General features: G+C 48.7%; 1 protein-coding gene across 2 annotated transcripts in view; it reads right to left on the bottom strand.

Moving 5' to 3' along the window:
• Positions 1-730: 730 nt before the first annotated feature.
• The window catches only part of PAX7 (paired box 7), a 106,262-nt gene continuing 84,995 nt past the window's right edge, over positions 731-21,997 (bottom strand). For both annotated transcript variants that reach the window (XM_027668068.1, XM_027668067.1), the window contains 2 exons: positions 8,014-8,260; positions 731-4,331 (listed from right to left, as the gene is read on the bottom strand). In XM_027668068.1, coding sequence (XP_027523869.1) covers positions 4,216-4,331; positions 8,014-8,260 — 363 coding nt within the window. In that variant the 3' untranslated portion in view covers positions 731-4,215. The remainder of the gene's footprint in view (positions 4,332-8,013; positions 8,261-21,997) is intronic.

Below are 21,997 nucleotides of genomic sequence, written 5' to 3'. Positions count from 1 at the left end.
CACTTGGCGGTGTTCCTTTCCCCAGGAATGGCAGGGCTCATCTGCAGGCAGGGAAGAGCTGTGGAGCTGAGAGAATGTCCCCAGAGCGTGTCCCTTCAGGGCTCGTCTGCAGGCAGGGAAGAGCTGTGGAGCTGACACAACGTCTCTGAGTGTGTCCCTTTGCTCGGTGAACTGTTTGGAGGAGGCGCAGAACGATATTTGGGTTCCCTCAGAGCCACCAGGAGTTGAGTATCTGCTCAGTCTCTGCTTGGTCGGTGTCAACCGGCCACGTCCACATGTTCTTCAGGGTCTGATTTCGGGTCTGGTTTGACATAGTTTCAGAATCACAGAATATTCTGGTTTGGAAGGGACCCCCAGGGGTCACGAGTCCAACTCTCCAGTGAATGCCTGCTGTCCAGCACTGCCACTGCTACTCTTCCATGCTCAGTTTTGTTTCACCTCCAAGGTACCTCCCTCTGTTCTGTCCCCCCCTCCCGTCCCACCCCACCCCTGAGTTTGTCTCTTTTCAGCAGAACTGAGGTTGGCAATCCAAAAAACAAAACGAAACAAAACAAAAAAATACTTTGACTTTCATACATGAACGTACCTTAAAACAAAGAAACAAACAAACAAACAAAAAAATCCCAAAATCAAACCCATCCCCCCCCAAAGATTCTGGAATGTACTTCGAAAACACACAATAGGTAAATTTCTACAGTTCATCGCCCTTCCCCTTTTTTTACTTTTTTTTGGGGTTTTCCTTTTTTTTTCTTTTCTTTTTTTTTTTTAAACTAGCACGGCACTCACTGTGTTTTTTAGTATAAAAAAAATGTCAACTTTCTATAAACATACAGCACATGACCAAATTTCCAACTAATGTACAAAGTGCGACCACAAGGGAAAGGTCAGAGAAGAGCTATTTGTGCTAAGCATGGGGTGTTTTCATAGTCCTCTAAGAATCCTATTTACAGCAGTGCCCAGGTGGCCATGGACTTTCTGGTGAAGGTAACTGGCAAAGAGGTTTCTGCAGCGCTCCCTCTTTTTAATGGTTTTGATTTCTGGGTCCTGCACTGGGTGCTGAGCTCAGGTTGAGTCCTCCTCGACGAACGCGTGTGGCAAGGACCGACCGTCCACAGGCGAGGGATCCCTGGAGATGTGTGTGCACAGCAGGGTGGGTAAGGGAACAGAGGAGATAAGAGCAGGACAAGCAATTCTCTTGACAAAGTGGAACTTTCCTTCTGGTTCAGAAGGCAGCAAGGAATGCATTGGGTCAGGAATTTCAGTATAAGGGACGAGGGATCACAACTGGCTGGAGCAGTAACAGGGCAAGAGATCACCAGCTACAAACCCCATGTTCCAGTGGCAATGAGGATGGAGGTTTAAGGGTGCTCCCAGGGAGGGAATCATCAGCATTTGGCCTCTTAAATACTGTTCAGTGTAAGAAAATGGTGGGCTCTGTTGTTTTAGCAGTTGGCTAAAGGCAAGGAGTTGGCAGGAGGAAGCTGAGACAGAGGAACAAGTTCAAGCAGGTGCTTCAGTCATTGATCCCTTCACTGGTGTCCATCATGGAGACACCCTTGATTCCCCACTTCATGTGTGGCATGAGGTTACTGTTGGGAATGACATTTAAGCCAGGACTGGAATTCAACAGGGATCAGCTCTAACATGTAAACACTATAAACCAGTGGGTTTTTTGTTGCTTTCCAAGATTTCAAACTAGACCGAAGCAGGGAGAGTCCTTCAGGTAACACAGCTAGTCCAGGGAGTTTTGGCTACTCAGTCACCTGGAGGAAATCAGTCCCTGTTCAAGCAGCTGTAGGTGCCACAGATTGCCCTGAGAAAGGGAATGAAGAATGCAAGTGCTTCAAAAGCTTTGTGATCCAAGGAATGTTTTTCACAACTAGAGAGAAGCTTGGTGTGTGATAGAGCTGGACAAGCAGAAGCTGAATTGGGATTTGTGGAGCATAAAGGACAGGAATCAGCCTCAGGATGCAGATGTCACCTCTCACAGGGCTCCTGCACAGACACATCCATGTGAGAGGCCAAGTTGGTGTATGAAAATGCTTTTGGGAATGTAGAGCTGGCTCTGTCAGAGCCGTAAAGCAAAGCTGATGGAAGCCATATGTGGCTCCAAGAGGATGCTGGGCAACATCAGAAACCAACCCCTGCTTCAGCCAGGACAGGTACTTCTCCATATGGCTCAAGGGAAGTGGCTTGGTGGTTCATGATAAATGATGCTGGAGCAAGGCAGGGGATAGTTCCCCAGAAAAATGTTGTTTCAGCTGCAAAAACAGGAACAGGTTATTTGGGAAGAATGGAAGAAGCAGCAACAGAAAAGAGAGCAAGTGGGAAGTGTCTCCTTTAACAACCCAGGCCAGACTCATCCCACCTCGTGGTCCCTCTTTATCACCAGTGACCAAAAGCAGACATTCATTATCCTAGAAATATCAAACAGTAAGTGTATGATAAACTCCAACAGCCCATGGATGACACAAACACTGCCTGTTGTCACTGGACTTCACACACCAGCTCCTGGTGGCACAGATTCTGTGCATCCCAGTGTTTATCCCTGGGGCAGCTTTCCTTGCCCTCTCCACATCAAATGTCTTCAAGTGAATCTCTCAACACAGGAAGGTGAGGGGAAAAAATCCATAATATTACATATCTGCTTAAGAATCATCAAGGATCACCCATCCCCACATGCAAAAGGGAAACTATTTAAACTGTGCTTATCTGAGCAGTGCACTGAGGTGACACAAAAGTGAGAGCACTGTTTTTCACTGCTGGAGAAGAGTGAGGTGACAAATCCAGAACAAGGTCTGGCTTAGAGAAAGAGAGAGAAAGAGAGAGAAAGAGAGAGGCTCTACCACCAAAATGGAAAGCAGAGGGAAGGGACCAAGAGACTAAGTTGTACAGAAGAGTACATGGAATGAGATGGGTGTGGGAAGAGCCAGGAGGAGGGATGGGGCAAACATTTCTCCTGGCAGCCAAAGGATAAGGAATGTCTCGGGAAGGTAATTCTTTTCCTGCAGTATAAAGAAGTACAATCTTGCATCTGAGAGCACCTTTCCTTCCAAGCTGCTGCTAGAAAGGCTCTTCAGGTCCCTTTTACCCCAGGCCACATCCATCCCTCAGTGAGAGACTGCGGCAAAGCACCTCCAAACCAAGCACCGTCTCCTTTCAGGTGAGCCCTGCAGAAGACCCTGGCTTTGCACACTGAGCTCACAAACACCTCTGACTCTGCCCTCTCTTGTCTTTGCTCTCAGGGCCAACTCCTCTCCTGCTGAGAGAAGGAAGGGCCACCAACAGCCCTCACCCTTCTCAACCAGATGAGCAACAGCTCCTATGCTCTGGGGTGTATCCGCTGCCCTTCCTCTGTGCTGTCCCATCTCCTGCTGCTCCCGGTGCCCACGTCCTTTCAGTGACGGTCAGCTCTAAATTGGTCCATAAAAGGAAAAGTAAATGCTGCTCGTGCCTGTGCCCATCATCTCCAGCCCTCATGCAGCCATTTACATTTTCCAAAGGTCCCAGGCTGGATGGATTTCCATCCTGCCCCTGCTTAGCAGCAACCTGGCCCTGCTTTGGGAGGCCACCAGTGAGAACGGAGGGTAGAGTGGAGTGGGGAAATTTCCTGTCACTTTAATATATATTTTTCTGGGTTTGTTTGTCTTTGTGATTTGTTCTTTGTGTTTTTAAACAAGTTTTTATATTTGGTCCATAGGTCTTCTGTGGTCCTGATTTGTATCACCCTTAATGATCAGCTTGGTTATTCCTTCCTATACATTCACCAAATTTACAGCAATGGAAAGAAAAGGAAACAAAATGAAACATTTCTCTTTTTTTTACAGAAAAAGAAAAAAAATCAATTTGGCTTTGACTATGCCAACTACCTATATGAATGGAAAGTCCTTAAGTGTGGGCGAAATGCCATGGCCAGGTAGTTTAGTAGAGGGAGGGCATGAACTTGGGATTAATAAATGTACCCAACCTGCTGTCTCTGGCCACAGGAGGAGTCAGGTCACAGAGGCCACAGCTGCCTCTGGAGTGCTCTGGAGGAACTGGATACTTGGAGAGCCCTCCCGCTCTTTCCCGTCTCCTTTGCAGCTCAAGTTGGTGGAGGTGGAAGGGAATTGGGAAGGAGTAGGGTCCGGGTACAGGCAGATCCCTGGAAGGCTGGTGGTATTTTCTCCAGTGGTTCCAAGTTGCTGGAGCAGGTTGTTGGCACAGTTGGACTCTTCAATAAGCTTGGCCTGTCTCTACTGGTAGGAGGCCCAGAACGGCGGAATGTTCTCCCAGCTTCATCCTGCGCTGCGTTGACAGACTCACGTTCTTGGCCAGGTAATCAACAGCAGCTGAGGAGGAGGGGAGAAGAGGAAGGGTGAGAAAACAGCCCAAAATTAGCATTTAGTGGCCGTGACTTTCAGCACCGAAGGGTGTGTAACCAACAGGCTCTCACAAAAAGGGGCCCATCCCAGTGGTTGGCACAGGCACGAGGGTCCTGCTGCTCTCCTGAAGGAGGTCACACAGAGGATGGTCCTGCCACAGACACGTGCAGGAGAGACCCTGCAGGGGTTCAGCACACTAAGGGGTGTGCAGTGCCCTGTGCTGCTGTGGGCCCCCAAACCTCTCTGTGAAGCCACTGAAAAGAGCTAAAATTCTACCTCTGCCATGGAAAATGCTGTTTCCAAGGGAGCTGCCTGAAGATGAGCCTGAGCAGAAGGCTTGGAATAAACCTTCCAGGCTCAGCTCCCTGTTGACAAAGCAGCTCCTGCTCTCAGTGTGGAAATGATTCCAGAGATTTCAGTGGAAGCACACCAAGCCTGGACAGGGCTTGGACCTGACTCATCCTCTGGGTGCTGACTCAGCTCTGGGAGCTCTGGGCCTGCCCTCCTCCCAAGGGAAACTGCTTTCCCTGTCCCCCCCCCCCGGGTGAGGAACAGCCCCAGCTCCTGAGGCGATGGCACATCCCAGCTCACCCAGCTGCCCCCTGGTCTGAGGGGGAAGAGGATGGGGGCAGGATGGTGACACTGCTCATTAGCTGAGCTTCAGTCAAAGTCTCTCCCTCTCCCTAGCTGTAATGTCTCAAATTAGATTAATAAGGAGCTGGCAGGAGATGTACAATCGGTGCCAATGAGTAAACAAATTTCAGCCATCAACGTCTTGTCATCCTCCTGCCCCAGAGGAGGTCCCTTCCACACACAAATTCTTATTAGACTTGTCATATCTATTAGGATTCCTTTCACGCTTCTGCGTTCCATCACCAGCATCATTAACACAGCTCCGGCCTCTGGGAATGGCCAGGACCACATTAATCTGGCAGCCCTGCTCCTTGCAGGCAGGGCAAGTGCCAGAGGGAAGGGAGTGGGCTTGGCATAGGATGAGCTATCCAGGGCTGCAAGGAGGGAGCACAGAGCCCAAAAGCAGCGGTCAGGCTAGTGGAGATGGACTGGTGCTCCTGGGACACCGGACTCTGGAATGTTGCCTTGGGGTGTCTCTGCCTACAAGGGGGGTGGCCAAAGGATTAGAGCCCACGTTCTGCCTCTCATCCAGACCTTGTCAGTCTGGTCCCCTGATGTTTCAGGTAAGCCCATCAAATGATGTCCTTGAGAGGCTGCAGGTGCAGAGGAATGTCCCTCCTCACACAGGGTGTGGTTGTGACTGTTCCCGTTGTCCCCTGTGCTCCGGATGAATCCATGGGGAGCTTGGGAAAGGAGGGAGCTGAGGGGTCAGAGCTGGTCATTCTGCCCTGAGCAGTACCGAGCAAAATCTGAGAATCATGGAATCATTAAGGCTGGAAAAGCCCTCTAAGACCATTGAGTTCAACCATTAACCCAGTACTGCTGTGTTCACCACTAAACCATGGCCCCAAATGCCACACCTACACGTCTTTTAAATCCTCTCAGGAACAGTGACTCCACCACTGCCCTGGGCAGCCTGTGCCAGTGCCTCACAACCCCTTCCATGAAGAAATTTTCCCTAGTATCCAACCTAAACCTCCCTTGGTGGTATTTTAGACTGGGGCTTTTTTTTGTCCTATCACTTGTTACCAGGGAGAAGAGACTGACTCCCACCTGCCTCCACTCTCCTGTCAGGGAGAAATTGGAAATTTGATGGCAATCCTATCCTGAAAAAAAAATACTGAACTCCAAATATTGCTTTCTGTGGGTAGTGCCCATGGGAAGAGTTCAAAGGCACCAAGGTATCCCATGCCAGAAGTCAAGGATAGAGTTTGTTGGTTCAATAGGGCAGAAGCCAAAATAAACCCATAAATTTACTGAAAGTACTTTGGGTGTTTATTTGCTTATATGAAAGAGAAAGCGTGTCTGGGTTTGTGTTTATAAAGCAGAGAACAAGGAGGACAGAAGAGGGGAGAGAGATTCTCTGCAGGCCAGGTCTGAAGCCTAACAAAGCCATAAGGCTCCTAATTCCAAGCCCTGGTTTTGTCCCTTGTTACACAGAGCCTGCCCCCACCATAACAACCCCCCATTTTTATTATATTACTGTTCACTAAAAAGAGATTTGATACTTTTTTTGGTGCATCAGAGAAGGAAAAAAACCATGATCTGAACTGAACACAAATAAATGATCTTGTGGAGGTCACTTCACACTGATGGGCATTTAAACAGCATTTGAAAAGAAGTGAGGAATTAAAAAGGAGGAGGAATTAGAAGTATCATGTATTAGCATGATACAACATGAACTGAGAAAGACAGGAAAAATGTTGTTATATCAAGGTCAGCCTCATGTAAGTGATTGCTCTAACGGGACTAATTACCAATGAAAACTCTTTCCTTGCAGAGATTATTACAAACAGAGTGAGAGAAAAAAGGAAAAAGGGGCAAATTAAACATAAATAGAGCTGTGTGAGGAGATTTTCATCAGCCTATGGAGAGGCCCAAGTGAAAATTCCTGCAGCAAACCAAGACAAATCCTTTTTTCTCTTTCCTCCTCCTTTGCTAGTCTCTCTCTCCCAGAAAACATAGCTCGTCCTCCTTATTTTATTTTTTACACACATGGGTGTGACTAACGTCTTGCCCAAGGGAATCTTTATTGGAAATACATGGTATTGGAATTTGTTTAAGATTTTTATCAATAGCACGTGTGTCCAGCCTCACATCCAGAAGCGAGGGGAAGGTCAAGGGGTCACAGATCAAACTCCTGAAAAACAAAAAAAGGAGGGGTGTGGGGAAGCTGCTATTGATCCCGTCTGCAGCCACAGCCGGTTCTCATTTAGCTGGAGAAGTTAAAGACATTAAAGGGCTGTGACGGAGAGCGGAATAAAAAGCCACAGCCAAATGGAAGGAAAGGTCACTGAGGACAAGCTCTGGGCAAGCAGGAGCACTCCCGGAGGAAGAGGATGCACCTTTAACCCCCCCTGGCTCAGTGTCTCACACCAGCACACTCGTTATTGGTTTAACACAGCAGGTGAGCCCTTTGCCAGGCTGACCCAGGATCCTGCAGCAGAACAGACCCTCCCAGGGTCCCTCTGCCTTTCAGTTAGGTTCAGGATTACAATTCCAGCCTCACTCCAGGTCTCCCAGAATCCCAGCCCAGCTGACAGGTGCCGGATTATCGTGTTTTGTAGCAAAACCTCTGAGCATGGTCCCAAGCCTTGCCCTGGGGAGGGCAGGGGAGGAAGAGACACACAGAGTTCGGCATCACCAAGGGATGGCATCAAAATCCCAGATTTCCTTTGGCTGAGCAGGGTGAACATGCTGTAGGGCTTTTGGAGAAGTGAGAATTGGAGATGGAGAAGAAGAGGGGGCTGGAAGTCATCCTTTGGTAATAGAAATGTTTCACCTAAAATATTTCAATTGGGACTTTTGAACTGGACTGCAAAGGTGTTGGGGAAGCTGTGAGGAGCAATCTCCACCCACGTCTGGTGAATAAACTCCCTTTTTCTCTCTAGATGGACAGATTTCCACAGGAATCCCTTCCAATACATAAGATGGTGTGGTATGTCCACACCTTCTCGTGCTCCCTCCCTCTCCTCTCCTGCTCCCCATGCAGGGGGAATGTGAGCAGAGCACTTACTTTGTCCATACTGTCCGTACTGGTATCCAGCCACTGGGTCCACGCTGTAGCTGGTGGTGCTGTAGGTGGGAGGGCAGTAGGACTGGGAAGTCGGGAGGCTGTCCACAGACTTGATGGAGTCACTGCGCTGGCTGCAGCTGGCAGAGATGGAGTTGGTGGTGTCCAGGCCACCGTGAAGGGGAGAGATGGAGAAGTCGGCCTGGGGCTGGGGAGGGACCCCGCTGGGATTGCTCAGGATGCTCATCACCTGGAGAAACACAGGAGACCACACGTCATGGCTGGAGGAGAAAGGGAGGGTGCAGCTGCCTTCATGCAAACTAGGGAGAAAAAACCTACATCTAATGGTGCTCTGGAAAATACTGTATCAGAATAGGTTTGGCCAGGCTGGAGAATGAAGGTCTGCTCCCTCCAAATAACACCAGACAGACCCCACAGCTGGCTTGTCTGTGCCTGACATTTTATTTGAAAGCCCTTAACAGGGAAAATGGAGAAGTTCCTTCACAGCACACTCAGTCTCTGGTCAGTTTTTTTGCTGCCCTGCCACAGCATCTGCTGTGCAAGGAGCACTGGAGAATGGAATAAACTTGGGACAAACCTGCTCGACAGGAACTGCCAGGACCTGGCACCCCTCCCTTCCTATGCACAGAAGAGGAGACACATAAAACAGGGAGCAAAAATCCATATTTTCTGAAAGGGACAGTGTAGACAGCCCCTTTCTTGGGAAGTTGGAGCAGGGCTTGCTTTGCCAAGATGCCTAAACAAAGCAGATGCAAACCCTTCTGGCTTTGATGAAGGTTCAGCTTTAGGGACTGAAATGTCAAAGTTCTCTCTACCCTCAAATGTTAAAGGATAACAGGTCCTGGTCCAGCTCGTTTCAGTGCAGTGCTTGGTTTGAAAAGGTAATTAAATTTGCACACAACCAATCTTGCTGCTTTGAGACCCGAAACAGATGAACTATTTTTTTTCCTCTTTTGCAGCAAAAATGCCAGATTTGTTCCTGCGAGTGAGCTCTGCCCTTCACACGGGGACCTGATCCCGCCAGGCTTTAATGCAATCGCCTTCTGCAATCAGCAGAGTCGCCCCGCGGCTGCCGAGTTCCGAGTGTAAAGAGTTTGCAGGAGGAAGGGAACTCCCGATGCCTCTCGGTTGATCCCCGGGCTGGGGAAGGGCGGGGGGAGAGGGGACGGTCCCCTCGGGGGGCCCGGCCAGCGCTCAGATGCCGAGCGGCTCAAAATCTCCGAATTTAGCATAACCTTATTGACATCAATTAAAGTGGCAAATTGGAAATATTTGGATCCTGGCAAGTGGTAAAAGGAGCCCTTTATCCCCCAGCAGCGGCCTGGTGAGCTATTGTGCAGGGGCTACATTCTCTGGAAGGACACAAGAGGGGTTGTATAGAGAGAGCAGAGTCTCCCCTTCCTGCTCACCCCGACACCTTCCCCATCCCTCCTCCCTCATCTTCCTGCCGGAGCCAGGGCTTATGCTGAAGGATCAGCTCCACACTGGCCTTTGCTTTCTAAAGCTTCTCCTCCCCCCGGAAGGACTCAGGAGTCCTGCAAAGATGCTTTCCCTTGATGTAAAACCACCTCCAGGCTCGGCCGGCCTGCGATCCTTCCCAGGCATTTGTCTGGGAGGGGAATTCGGGAGCAGGGGTGGCTGGAACCCCGTGGAGGAGGAGGAGGCAGTGGGAGGGGGTTAATTAAAAAGCCTGGAAAATCAATCTAACCCCGATCACGGGGTTTGTCTGCAGTTGGAACAGAGACACAGGAATGAGCTTTGAACAAGAACAAGGTAAGTAAAAGCAGCACAGTGGCAGCAGCACAGAGCTCAGACAGGGTTCATTTAGCCTCTCATCCTCCTGGGCTTTCAGCCTGCACTGAGCTTAGAGTTTGCTACTGGTCTCCAAAAGTTAAAACTGACTTAGCTGTCTCTACACCGTGGGGTTAGACAGGGCCTAAAATACCTCCAGCTCTCCAGCCCCTCCAGGCACAGCTAATCACAGCCATTAAGCCTCGAGGTATCTGGATGAAGATGTTTAGCCCTAACTCTGCCAAAATGTGCCCATGGAACTCCCTGCCCCATGACAGCCCAAAGACTGGGGGATGAAGAAAGGAAATTGCATTTAAATATGCAAGACAGTGGATTAATACACGATTAGGGCTGTCATGCTTTCCTAGGTGGATGTAACATAAACACCTCTGCCTCAGGGTTTATGCAGTGGGGAAATCATGGAAGTGCAGCCTGGAGGTAGGTTTTCCAGCTGCAAAGTTATTTGTAGCCTTCCCCTAAAGCCAGGTCATGAACTTTGATCCAGCTCAGCCACAGATCCCCTGATCCCAGCAGCTGCAGGCAGAGCTCAGAGCTCTGGCATCACCTGGGCTGGAGGTGTCACACCTCTGCCCTGGTGGGCATCCAGGACGCTCACACACACAGCAGCCACCAGACAGGACTGGCTTTCATTCACAAGCAGAATCTGATGTTAAAAACAATAAACATGCAAAAAGCCACAGATGTATGAATTATGAGTTATCTTTTGAAAGCTCCAGCTCAGGCAGCACAAAGCCAGGCTGTTTTTCCTTTCCATTTCTGAGCTGTCCAGATCTGGAAGTGCTGCTTGGCTCTGGATGTGCTGCCTGCCCTGCCACGCCCCGCAGGTGCAGAAAAGATTTCGTGCACTGTAACAAGAAGGGCAACTGGAATCACTCATAGAGCAGAGGGTTTCTAGTCCTCTCCCTCCTGGCCATCTCCCCAAGAGTCAGTCAGCTGCTTCATATTACTCTGAGAAAATAAAAGACTCTTGGAGCAAGCAGAAGTCACATTAACACTTCCTTCTAAAAGAAAGGGGGTTGTAAAGCAATGCTGGTAAATGAAACCCAGATTCACACTCTTCAGATTCAGGGATCGGAGAAGACACTTGTACAAATCCTGCTAAAAAAAGTAATTGGCTTTAATCAGTCAGAATCAGGACTGATTTCTAATCCCAGCTCTGCTACTGACTCACAAGGGCTTGTGCAAGTCACTTCAGCTCGGACTCAGCTCAACTAACCTTAGTCATGTGAAGTTCCAGTCTCTGCTAATCCTCCAGAATCCCTCCACAGAGAGACTGACGCTTCTGAAGGACAATTCAGCCCACCCGAAGACCTCTTGCTGAAAAAGACAGGCTGAGTTTCCCTCTGGAAATCCAGGGTGAAACACAAGGGCATGAGTGTTTCCTCACGGTGATTCCAGGCTAGATACAAGGCCGAAGAGTGGCTGGGGATGCACATCCCTGTGGATGCTCCCGTGGATGTGGGGGGCTGGGACCTGCAGCTGAAACCCGACAGAGGCTCTGGGGCTCAGCTGGGCCAGGAGCCCCAAAAGTTTTGGATTCCTCTTCAGCACTGATCAGGGGAAGGATTTTCCTTTTCCAGGCACTCTGAGAGCAACTGGGGGCCGAGCTCTCCTGAGACTCTGTTTGCTCAGGTTTATCAGAGAGTGGCATCTGATCTTGGCCACCCCAGGACATGAAGGTGTCAGGAATAACAAGAGTGAACCGGAGATTTCTATTCCCTCTCCACCACGTGGCCACCCAGCACAGATAACCCTGCACGGGCCCTCCAGCCCTGGCAGCCCATGTTATCTGGCTTCTTCTTTCAGCTGAATAAACTCACTTTCCAGGCAACTTTTGAACTGAGGAAAGTCTGAGGCATCTGGAGAAATCCCCTCCTCAAGAATGTAAAGTCCTTTTCCTTTTTCTTTTTGACCTTGCTTTCTTATAATTTATTACTTCTTGGGGCATTATCATCACTAACTAAAAATCAATGCACTCTTCACATCTGTAAGGTTTTATCTGGAGGGAAATCTGCTCCCTGTCCATCACTGTGATTGACAGCCTTGCCTTTCCCCTCCCTCTCATCAGTTGTCTCCCCCTTTCCCCATCACCTTTCCCTTTGCTGTTGTCCCAGATCAGTCACAGGCTCACACTTTGGGCTAAGTCAGCAACAGCCACAGTGTCAGGAGCCCTCAGCCTTATTTCTGCCCTTTCCAGAGGTCATTTGTCATGGGAAGAGTGGGTTGGGGTCCCAATGTTTTGGGGAGACCAAGGTTAATGCACAAAGACCATCCTGGATGAAAGAACCAGTTCCCCTCTCACCTCCTGCTGCCGCCTCCCTCCCTACCCTCATCTCTGCAGCTCCCCCCTGCTCCCCCCCGGGACGTTTCATCACTCTCTCCCATACTTTAAAAGAAGGGGAGTTAAAAAAATGTAATTAATTCCCTCCATTTCTGAGCTGGCCCTCAGGGCCTCCGGTCGTGGAAACTGTAGCAGGGGAAATGTGCACCCTTTATGATAAACGAAGGCGGCTTTGGAAGGGGAAGTGCAATTAGGACCTTCCATCTGTGCAATCAGGATCCAGATTTTAGGTTGGGGGGATGGTTGGGTGTGTTGGGGGGGCAGGAGGGGCTCGAGGGGCAGACAAGTGATGGGGAGTGATAACACAGAGAGAAGGGTTTGAGAGCACCGGGGAGGGAGCAGAGAAGTTCCATGACCAAACCTTGCCCCAGCAGACCTCTCTGGGACATCCTCAGAGTCCCTAAATCTTCTTCCCTGCCTTATCAGCTTGCTAAGACCCCCAGCTGATGGAGACATCAGGTCCTGGACCTGACAGGTTTTCTATGCACACCCTGTGATCCTGCAGTGCCCCGTGCCCAGGAAGGTGTTGTGAGGAGATCAAACTCCAGCAAACAAAGCCATTGGGGAGGTAGGACGTGCCTGCAAACAGCATTTTCCAGAGTGACCCCGGATTCTGTGGCGTCTCCATTTCTGGACACTCAATTTGACACAGTGCAGAGCATCCAAAATCAGAGGCTGCCTTAGGAAAATGCTGTGTCTAGAAACTGCTGAGCCTGAATAAAGGGAGGATGGAAAGACTCGCAACTTGCTGAAGGGCATCAACTCCAGAGGAGCTGCCGGGTGGTCCCAGAGGATTTCAGACTGGATACCAGGCAGGAAACAACAAGGGAAAACCAGAGGAAGGGTGTCCTGCAGGGGGGTAGTATTCCTGAGGCTGTGGTACTGCTTTCCTAGGGATGGGACGAAATCCTCCCTCTTTGGGACAGGCTGGAAATGTGGTCACTTGGATGACCTGATGTCACAACAGGCCAAAAGCACTGGGACATTCTGTGTTGTGAGGGGTGTTTGGAGGCTGAAACCTCTTTTTGTCTCAGCTTCTGTGGTGTTAGAACAGAATGGAAAGTCTGCCAGGGGCCTGATGGCTGTGATGGGAAAGATGCTGGATCTTAGGGATTTACTCACAACATGGACCAGGCTAATGATCCCCTCGGAGTTCCTCCATGAGGCCTCTGTCATTTGTGGCTGATTCAGTTTTTGCTCTGGGTCAGTCATGCCCTGTCCTTCAAGATTGGTTTTAGCTGCTTGGTGGGGACCCAGCTTAATCTTTCCCATCTTTCTTTTGCAGCCTGTTCACCTAATCTTTTCCCCCTCCCTTGCAGAAGGCAGCCCTTCCTCATATTAATGCTTTTTGATCTCTGTGGATTCATTTTCACTTGGTGGGAAGAGGAAGAGTTGATTATTCTATACATACATTAAATGGAAACAAAATGAAGATGTGACTGTAGGACTACTGAAAGCCAAAGAAAGAGTTAGGAGGAGATAAATACAGTTTCCCCAAAGATCTTCACTTGAAAGGAGGATAAATATATGCAAATATGCCCCTAGGTAGGACTAAAATGACTTATGTAGCAATCACTAACACTGCACTCACAAAACCAAGCAATTAATTTTGAATATTTTCTAAACCACTAGACCCAGCTGAGTTGTATCCCAGTATTCCAAACCAAACCAGCAAGTGCACCCATCAAATTTGCTGTTGCAATCAGGCCAAGGATCCAGACAGTGCTGTGCACTTCTGCACCTAGAAAATGCCTGATATGGGCAATTGCAGTCCCTTCCATCTAATATCGCTTCCAACCAAATTTTGGAGCAAACTGGCACTTCAGAATATGGTTTGGTGGTGTTTGGTCAAAGGTTGGACTTGATGACCTTGGAGATCTTTTCCAACCTTAATGATTTTGTGATTCACATCAGCCTCCTTTCAGGACAACATCCCTGTCTTTAAGCGCAGCCCTGGTTCATTTTTGCCAGAAATGAGGATGTGACTTAACTCTCTACTTTGTTTTTGTGGGGATTAAAGTTTAAGGAACCTGATGCTCCACTGTCTCATCTGCCCAGGTCTTTATAATCCATCCATCAGCACATGCTAAGGAGAACAGTGGAGTTCACACATCTCACAAGTCCTTCCTGCCATGGAAGGACTCCAGGGTTGGTGTGGCTGCTGCTCTACAGAGGAAATGCCTCTGTTTCCTACGTTAACCTTCCACAGTCCCTTGGAAAATGTGTGGTGGCCACGCAAAGAGTGGAAACCTGGGAACACAATGCAGTGTTCCTGAATCCTTTCATTCCCTACACTCCCCTGGGACAGATCAAACCAGACCCCCTCAAAGTGGTCATGAACAGTTGCAGTTTGGCAGCAAACAATAAACCCAGAAACATCATCAATGCCTTCCAGTGACTTCAAACATCTGCAGGATGTTCCAGTGCCGCAGGGGAAGGGTCTGGGACACAGCAGGTGAAATGGAGATGAGCACTCGTGTCCTAAAATGACCCTGTTTCACTGGATGGATGAAAAGCTGCCACACATTGATGATGGAGGGGGCTCAGGGAATACTGGGAGTGGGATGGAGCTGGGGATGTGATGGAGAGCTGCAGCGAAGCAGAGCAACGGGGGCTGCACGAGGGGGGGATCGGGAAAAAAGGTAGTGGGAAGTTATTACCTGATTGTTCAAGGCTATGGTGAGGTTCCACCTGGAGCACTGCATCTTGTTTTGGGCACCCTGCTTCTGTAGAGATGTACAAATTATGGAGAAGGTCTACAGAAAAGTTTCTAAGCTATACAAAAGAATGGGAATGTCTTAACTACAGGGGTGAGAGAAATGGCTTGAGTGTGGATGGTGTGGGAAAGAGGAGGGGGCTCTTCCGCAGTGAAAATGCCACAAGGGAACCAGAAGCTCCACGGGGCCATAGATCCAATAAAGGCTCTAAGAAATCCTGTGGGAGAAGTGGAATTTGGAGGGGAAGGGTGGAGGAATCACTGTGAACAGGAATTACGTTAAAAGCTGCTTGATCTAGAAACAGGAGCTGCTATCCCTGGCATTAGGGCACCAAACTCTGCTGTCCCTGAGATAAGAGCAGGTGGAAAAGGCTTTAGTTGGCTGGATAGCCAGAGAGGATATCAAAAGCCATGCTGTGCCAGTGTGGGGTGGTGGAGGTAAAGGGGGTCCCGGTTCTACAGGCATCGATTTCACTAACAAGGAAAACCAGAAGACATGGGCTCCTCCCTCCCAGAAACAGGAGAAACTCAAGCAAAAAGGCAAATGAGCACCTTGACATCTCAAAACTATCAAAGGGCTTTGATTTTCATGCCCTGCTGAGCAACCCCCTCCTGAAAATTGCCAGTTTGTGCTTTACCAACCATCAGCATCATTATTTGATTGATGTTACCTAAGCAGGAAGGGTTTTACCTGATTAAATTGGAATTGCTAAGATATTTTATATAGAATAACCAAAAGAAGGCCAATGTTTCCCAAATGTGCTGGTCAGCAAATTGAGCCACCCCATCCCCCTGACTTCTGTGCAGCAAAGTCACCACAGGCAAACTCCACCTTGATGCTGCTCCCTTCTTTAATATATTTAATCCTACATTTCTCTGTGAAGGCCGAGTGAATATATTGGAAAGGAAGGTCTCCATGGGAAAATCTCTCTGTTGAAATATGGAGCATCTCTGGGATACTTCACACATGGAATTAACTGCAGGAATATGAATCTTGTGTGGAGTTTTGGAACTCACAAAGTCACCTCGGGTGAGGAAGCAGGAAGGTACAACCATGGAAAACTGGAATTCCTAACGTTTCCAATCCCCAAGCATTTCCAAAATCAACAGAAGCACTCGGGTTAGTTTTGGGTCGGGAAATGGGCTGGGCTTGTGTCTTTTCTTCTGCCTTCCTGGGTAAGCTCAGACCTGCTGATGGCAGACAGGGAACGAAAAGCTTTTGGGGCTTGGAGAGAGATACAAAATAGCAAGAAATTAACAAACATATCCGAAGTTTCGTGCTAAATCAACCCTAAATCTATGGCTGGGTTGTGAGGAAAGGCAGGGAAAGGAGACCACGCAGCACAACCAGGTCCCAGCAAATTAAAACTGCTTTAGAAACTCCTTTTATTCCTCTCTTCAGCAGCCTCACAGCAGCAGAGACTAACAAAGACAAGCCAAAATTCACAGAAAGGTCTCCTCTTCCCCTCCTCCCTTTCCACTTGTCTCCCTCATTCTGTTCCGACTCCCCCGTTCTCAGCTGAGCTGCTCTGGGCTCGCTCTCTATCACAGCCACCCGCGGACACTGGTAATGGAGTGCTGGGGCTGACTTACTGCTTCCAAACAAGATTTCCTGAGGTCCTTTGAGTCCTCTCCATGCCCCCCGCGCCTGATTTTCTCTCTCTTTTTGGAGAGTGGAGGGGAGCCTCTATAAATGTGAAAGGAGCTGCACTACAAAGAATCCCCGAGCTGCACATCCCAGCCCCAGGCAAGGCTGCTCCGTGCACTGATAGTCCCGGCTCTGCTCCAGGACTCCTCTTTCTCTTCCCCTCCCTCTCTCTCTGATCAATCAAGGGCTGTAATCAGTTAAGGTCCAGCTTAACTGCAGTGTAAGATACACCAGTTAAGCAAAGCCGGTGCCTCCGGGGCTCCCGGCGTAAATGGGAGAGGTCGTGGGGAGATGAAATAACCCCGATAAGTTCAGCAGGGCTGACCAAGCTCACACCTCACACTTAATAACTCGAGCTGGCAAAAGAATGGAAGAAAGGGAAAATCGCGAGTGCTTCCCATTGCCAGCTCCACGTTTCCTTGCTCTCCCAGCTCCCCGCGTTTTTTAAGGGGAGGGTTTCTCTTTCCAGCTCACCCGAAAGAAAGAATAAGCCACATCCTGATCCCGTCTGGCAGCGCCTTGAGTCAGTTTGGATCTTCTGAGGATGAATTTTTAAAGTCAGGACCTCTTTTTCCCTCACACACAGGAAAATCGCAGCCCCTAAACCCAGGGAAATGCCTTTTCCAGCCCTGCATATCCACGTGTTCTCTCTTCCAGCTCCACTGCCAGGGAGGAGCACTGCCGCGTTTTAACACAGGGAGCTGTTTGCTTTTGCCAAGCATGAACCTCCCAGGTTCAGAAATCAGGGGTAATGGAGCTGCATCCACCGAGGAGCAGAATTCACTGGAGTGGAGGCATCAGTGCAAACAAAGAAGAGAAAGTAGAATAGAAGGTGGGGATCCTTGCTGAAAACACTGGCTCTCACAGAGTTATTCATTAGTTATTCTCACAGTTCAGGTATTCCAACCCAGCCACCTCTTTCCCTATGTTGCTCCAAAATGTTTCCCTTCTATCCAGAAATGTCCATTCTCAGGGACAGTCCAGGGACAAATGAGCTCTTTGTGTTCATTATTTGTAATCACCTTTACACTGTTCCTGCTGTGCTGGATCCAAACAGTTTATAATTCCATAATGCACTTCTCCAAGAGGAGGCTGGGGACGCTCAGACTGTTGAGGGGACTTTCTGGGCAGGACACGCTGCTGTTTGTTTCCCTTTCCAGTCCCCAGAGCTCCTTTCTGCCCCTCAGATGGGAGAAATCCAGCAGGATTCCCTCCCCATCAAATCCACCCTCAAATTCTGCCTGGTCCTAATCCCAAACTCATAACTCTGAACACAACCCAAGGTTTGGATGCAAACACCACTGTGTTGGCTCCTGTCTAATTGGGCATTGCCCCACTAGGAATTACAGATAGGGGGAAAAACCATACAGGATTTATTAAAAACGATGCAGGCACACAAAGAGCAGAACAAAATCTTTAACCAGAAGTGATAAGAAAGCCCTAAAGGATTGGAGTTTAGATCACTATCCCTCTTTGAGTCCTCCAGCTCTTTAAAAGCTATTTGGACTGGAGTTTTCCTGTGGTGTTATAGGTGCTTACTTAAGCAGGGGATGAGATTAATTCTTCCCTGGGTGTTTTGGCTCTCCTGTACCTGGGGTCTGCTAAGTTTGCAGTGATTATTTGTGTAGTCATCACAAATGGGGGAAGCCTTTGAACAATAAAGTATAAAAGCAGAAGCTCCTGGGCTAACACGTCATTAACTGCACTTCTTTTTTGTCTGGCACTATTTGATTTTGGCCACGTGTGTAGCTACTCCAAAATAAAAGATCTTTTAGAATTACAATATGAAGCCACCGAGAAGTGATTTTGAGCATCAGAGTAGCAATATGGCTATTTTTAAAACCTTGCTTTTCTTCTGAACATCATTGACTGCCTTGAACTAAGTGATTTTTATGAAGGAAAAATACACTGGTGGAAGACAACTGTCTGCTGGCAAAGCTGTGTCTGTGCCAAAGGGAAGGGTCCTGCCTCATTAAAATTAAACCTTTTCCAAAGGAAAACAGCAACGCATTTCCTAAGTGGACATGTGATAGAGCACATCTTTTGCTCTCCTGTACAAATGCAAGCAAAGAACTTTATTCATTAACTCCTTAACTCCTGACTGAGCTACGAGCTCTATTTTATGAAAATATCTTGATCAAAAGCCTCCAAAAAATGGCAAATCCTCCAGCTTGCTCAGCGGTGCCCCTCGCTGCAGTGCCAAGGGCAAAAGCGGAGGTAACACCCCCTCCCATTACTGGAGCAGAGTTTTTAAGGCATCTCCTGCACACAGAAGTTTAAAAGCACACAAACCACTGCCGATCCAGAGATAAATGGTGGAAAAGGGATTAGAGCTACTTAGCGGAGGAGAGGGAAGACTCAGGAAGGGCTGATTATTTTAAAGATATGACTATTTAAAGATAATGATTGCATAAATTTAATTAATGCATTTTCATGCTGCAAATGGCCGTTTTGTAATTAATGTATCTGGCCTCGCTAAGCATGGGAGATCACATCTCCCAGCCCCCCTCCATCCTCAATTCCCCCCCTCTGCCTCCCGTTTAATGAAAGACAGAAAGCAGATGACAGAAACAATTTGTCAGCCCGTACGGGTGTCAGATGCCTAATTGGTTGCGCTGAGTTAGTGCAAAGTGAGGCTAGGGAGAGGGTCGAGGCTGGGGGGGCTCTTCCCTCTTTATCCCGGGCTCCAGAGTGGGTGTCTGCACCGGGGAGGGGGAGCAAAAGTGTTTCCTGTTAATTGATGGAGATTAGGACACAGATTGGCAGTGGCAGGGACTGGGCAGTGACAAGAAGGGGACGGGAGAGGCCGGTTAAAGCCCCGCAAACAAGCTGCCAGATCTCACAACGTGTTAAGTGCCGGCAGCGATGATACATCCCTGGTTATCTCCTGGCTCCTGCTCCGCTGCATCCTGGGATTCCCGCGCTCAGTGCCCAGATCAGCTCCCTGGGCACAGCTCTCCTCTCCATCCCTCCTCAGGGAGGAACCGAGACCTTGGTGGGAAGTTTGGGAGCCTGGGGAAGGGGTGCAGAGCTGAGCCATGGCCAAAGCAGAAAGGCTGGACCCCCAAAACAAGAGCCCTACCTGGGCTTTCCCTGCCCTAAGCCTTGCCCTGGGTTCACACCAGTGTCAGTGTTGGCACCTGAGAGATCCTCAGGAAATCTCCGTGTCCCGTCTCCTCCTGTCCCTGCCCCATCAGGAGACAGTCTGGAACTCTGCAAGGTGAAGGACAAGTGCAGTTAATGGACATCCCAGCTGGAGCCTGAGCTTTGGGGGTGCCTTTGGGTCAGCAGGAATAAAGCCCCCACCTGATTAATTCATAAAGTCCCCACTTGATTAATTCTCCCCTGGTCATCATGTGGAGAGGAAAACCTGTCCACACACGAAAAAACGGGAGTCAGGAGCTTCTCCAGCAGAGAGCAACTCCCTGAACCAGGGACAGCTGAGCACCCTGAGCCCTCTGACACCACCAGCAAAGCTGCAGGGCAGGGTCAGACCTACAGAAAAAGCAGAAATCTGACTTATTTTTGCAATATTCTTCCTCTTTCAAAGATTTCTGTGACCTTCTTTAATGCATTAGGCACAGCAGGGCTGCCACCTCTCACCTTATGCCTGGAAAAACGAGCCCCATAAAGGTTAAAACTTGAGCTAGTGCAGAAGTTTATTGGGGAGCAGGAATTTGAGCATGCCAAAGCCAAGGATCCCCAGCCAGCCAGCCTTGTAACAAGTTAGGCACAATAATGAGACCTTCAAACCATTAGTGCCACAGGGTGGTTTGTGTATCCATAGGCCTTTCCCTGGCAGATACAAGGAAGTTTTATTGAGGTGGGAGCAGTTTTATCAGCTTGGTTTCAGTGCCACCACAAAAATGTGACAGAGAGGGAGAGCTGAGAATAGAAAATGTTGAGTTTCTACCTTTGAACACACAACCAGCAGTAATGAAAATACAACTAAGCTTCTGCGTTGTATTACAGGTTCTTCTATAAAAGGTTTACTAGGGGGCAGCAGGTGATGAATAAATGTTATGAAAAAGACAAACGACATTTTCTTTCAGATGAAAGAAAGCCTTTCAAATGGCATAAATGAAAATGGAAAGGAAGTGGGTGAGGGATGCAAGTGCAAATACAAACTTTTGAGGGGAAGATCAAAAGAAAGTAAACCACTGCAATTTGTAACAAAAAATAATGAAAATAAAATATCCAACTACAATATTTCCCCCCCTTTGTTTACAAAGAGAGAAAAATAAATTCTTCAGGGAGTGTTGAATGGAATTAAATATTTTGCTCTTTAAAATGTCCCAGCAACTCACAGTGATCCCAGTTTGCATTTCTGCTGCAGCGTGAGGGTGTTGCAGGTACAAACCAGGACTTGGCCATTGGTAACAAAGCCATTTCCACTCCTATTTATTTGTGTCACCGCATGAGAGACTTCGCACACAAAAAGGAACAAAATCCAAAACCCCCAAATCACTGGATATTCCAAATCTAGGGACTGACCTTGTCCCTTGGACCTCTTCCTATGCCCACCCCCAAAAAAATCAAATCCAGAAGAAAAAGAAAGAGAGGAAAAGTCCCAGATGCCTGGATCCCTTTCCCTGTAAAGCCAAGTAGAAGCCAAGTCTGGTCCAACTTTGAAAAAAGGGCCAAAGGTGCTGCAGATAAAATGGAAGAGTGGGAATTATTAATTAAACCCTTCCAAAAATTCTTCAGGCACAGGCACTGAAGAAGTACTCAGCACTTGGGAATGTCTTCAAACTGAAAAACAGTAGGCTTGGATGGGATATTGGGAAAAAACCCTTCCCTGTGAGGGTGGGGAGGCCCTGGCACAGGGTGCCCAGAGAAGCTGTGGCTGCCCCATCCCTGGAAGTGTCCAAGGCCAGCTTGGACGGGGCTTGGAGCAACCTGGGACAGTGGAAGGTGTCCCTGCCCATGGCAGGGGGTGGGGCTGGATGGGCTTTAAGGTCCCTTCCATCCCAAACCATTTTATGATTTACTCCTTCCACAGCCAGCCCAGACACACCCTGGCACAGCCCTTCAGACTCCCACACACACCTACAGAGTGGGAATGCGTTAGGAAACAGGAATGGGAATCCTGGAGCAGTGGAGCTCTGTTGGGGGAGGAAGACAGTCCATTGTGTTTGAACCAACTGCTAAATGACCACGAGTCCCATCCTGGCTGAGGAGAAAAGCAGGCTGGGGTGAGCTGGGCCTGTCATGGCCCTGCTCCTGCTCAGCAAAGAAGTTCTAATACAATTGGTGTTTATTAAATGACACACAACAACTGCCTCGTTAAATCAGGGCTCGAGTGTCGGCTGCAAGTCTCAATTTAAAGTGTCACCAGCTATGGAAATCAGATGGTTTGGGAAGGGAAGGGAAGGTTTGGGAAGGGAAGGTTTGGGAAGGTTTGGGAAGGTTTGGGAAGGGAAGGGGAGGGAAGGGAAGAGAAGGGAAG

This window comes from Corapipo altera, unplaced genomic scaffold (assembly GCF_003945725.1).
Source record: "Corapipo altera isolate COAL_440 unplaced genomic scaffold, ASM394572v1 80, whole genome shotgun sequence".
Taxonomy (NCBI): domain Eukaryota; kingdom Metazoa; phylum Chordata; class Aves; order Passeriformes; family Pipridae; genus Corapipo; species Corapipo altera.
Note: the sequence above shows the minus strand (reverse complement) of the source record. Positions and strands in the feature narration are given on the sequence as shown.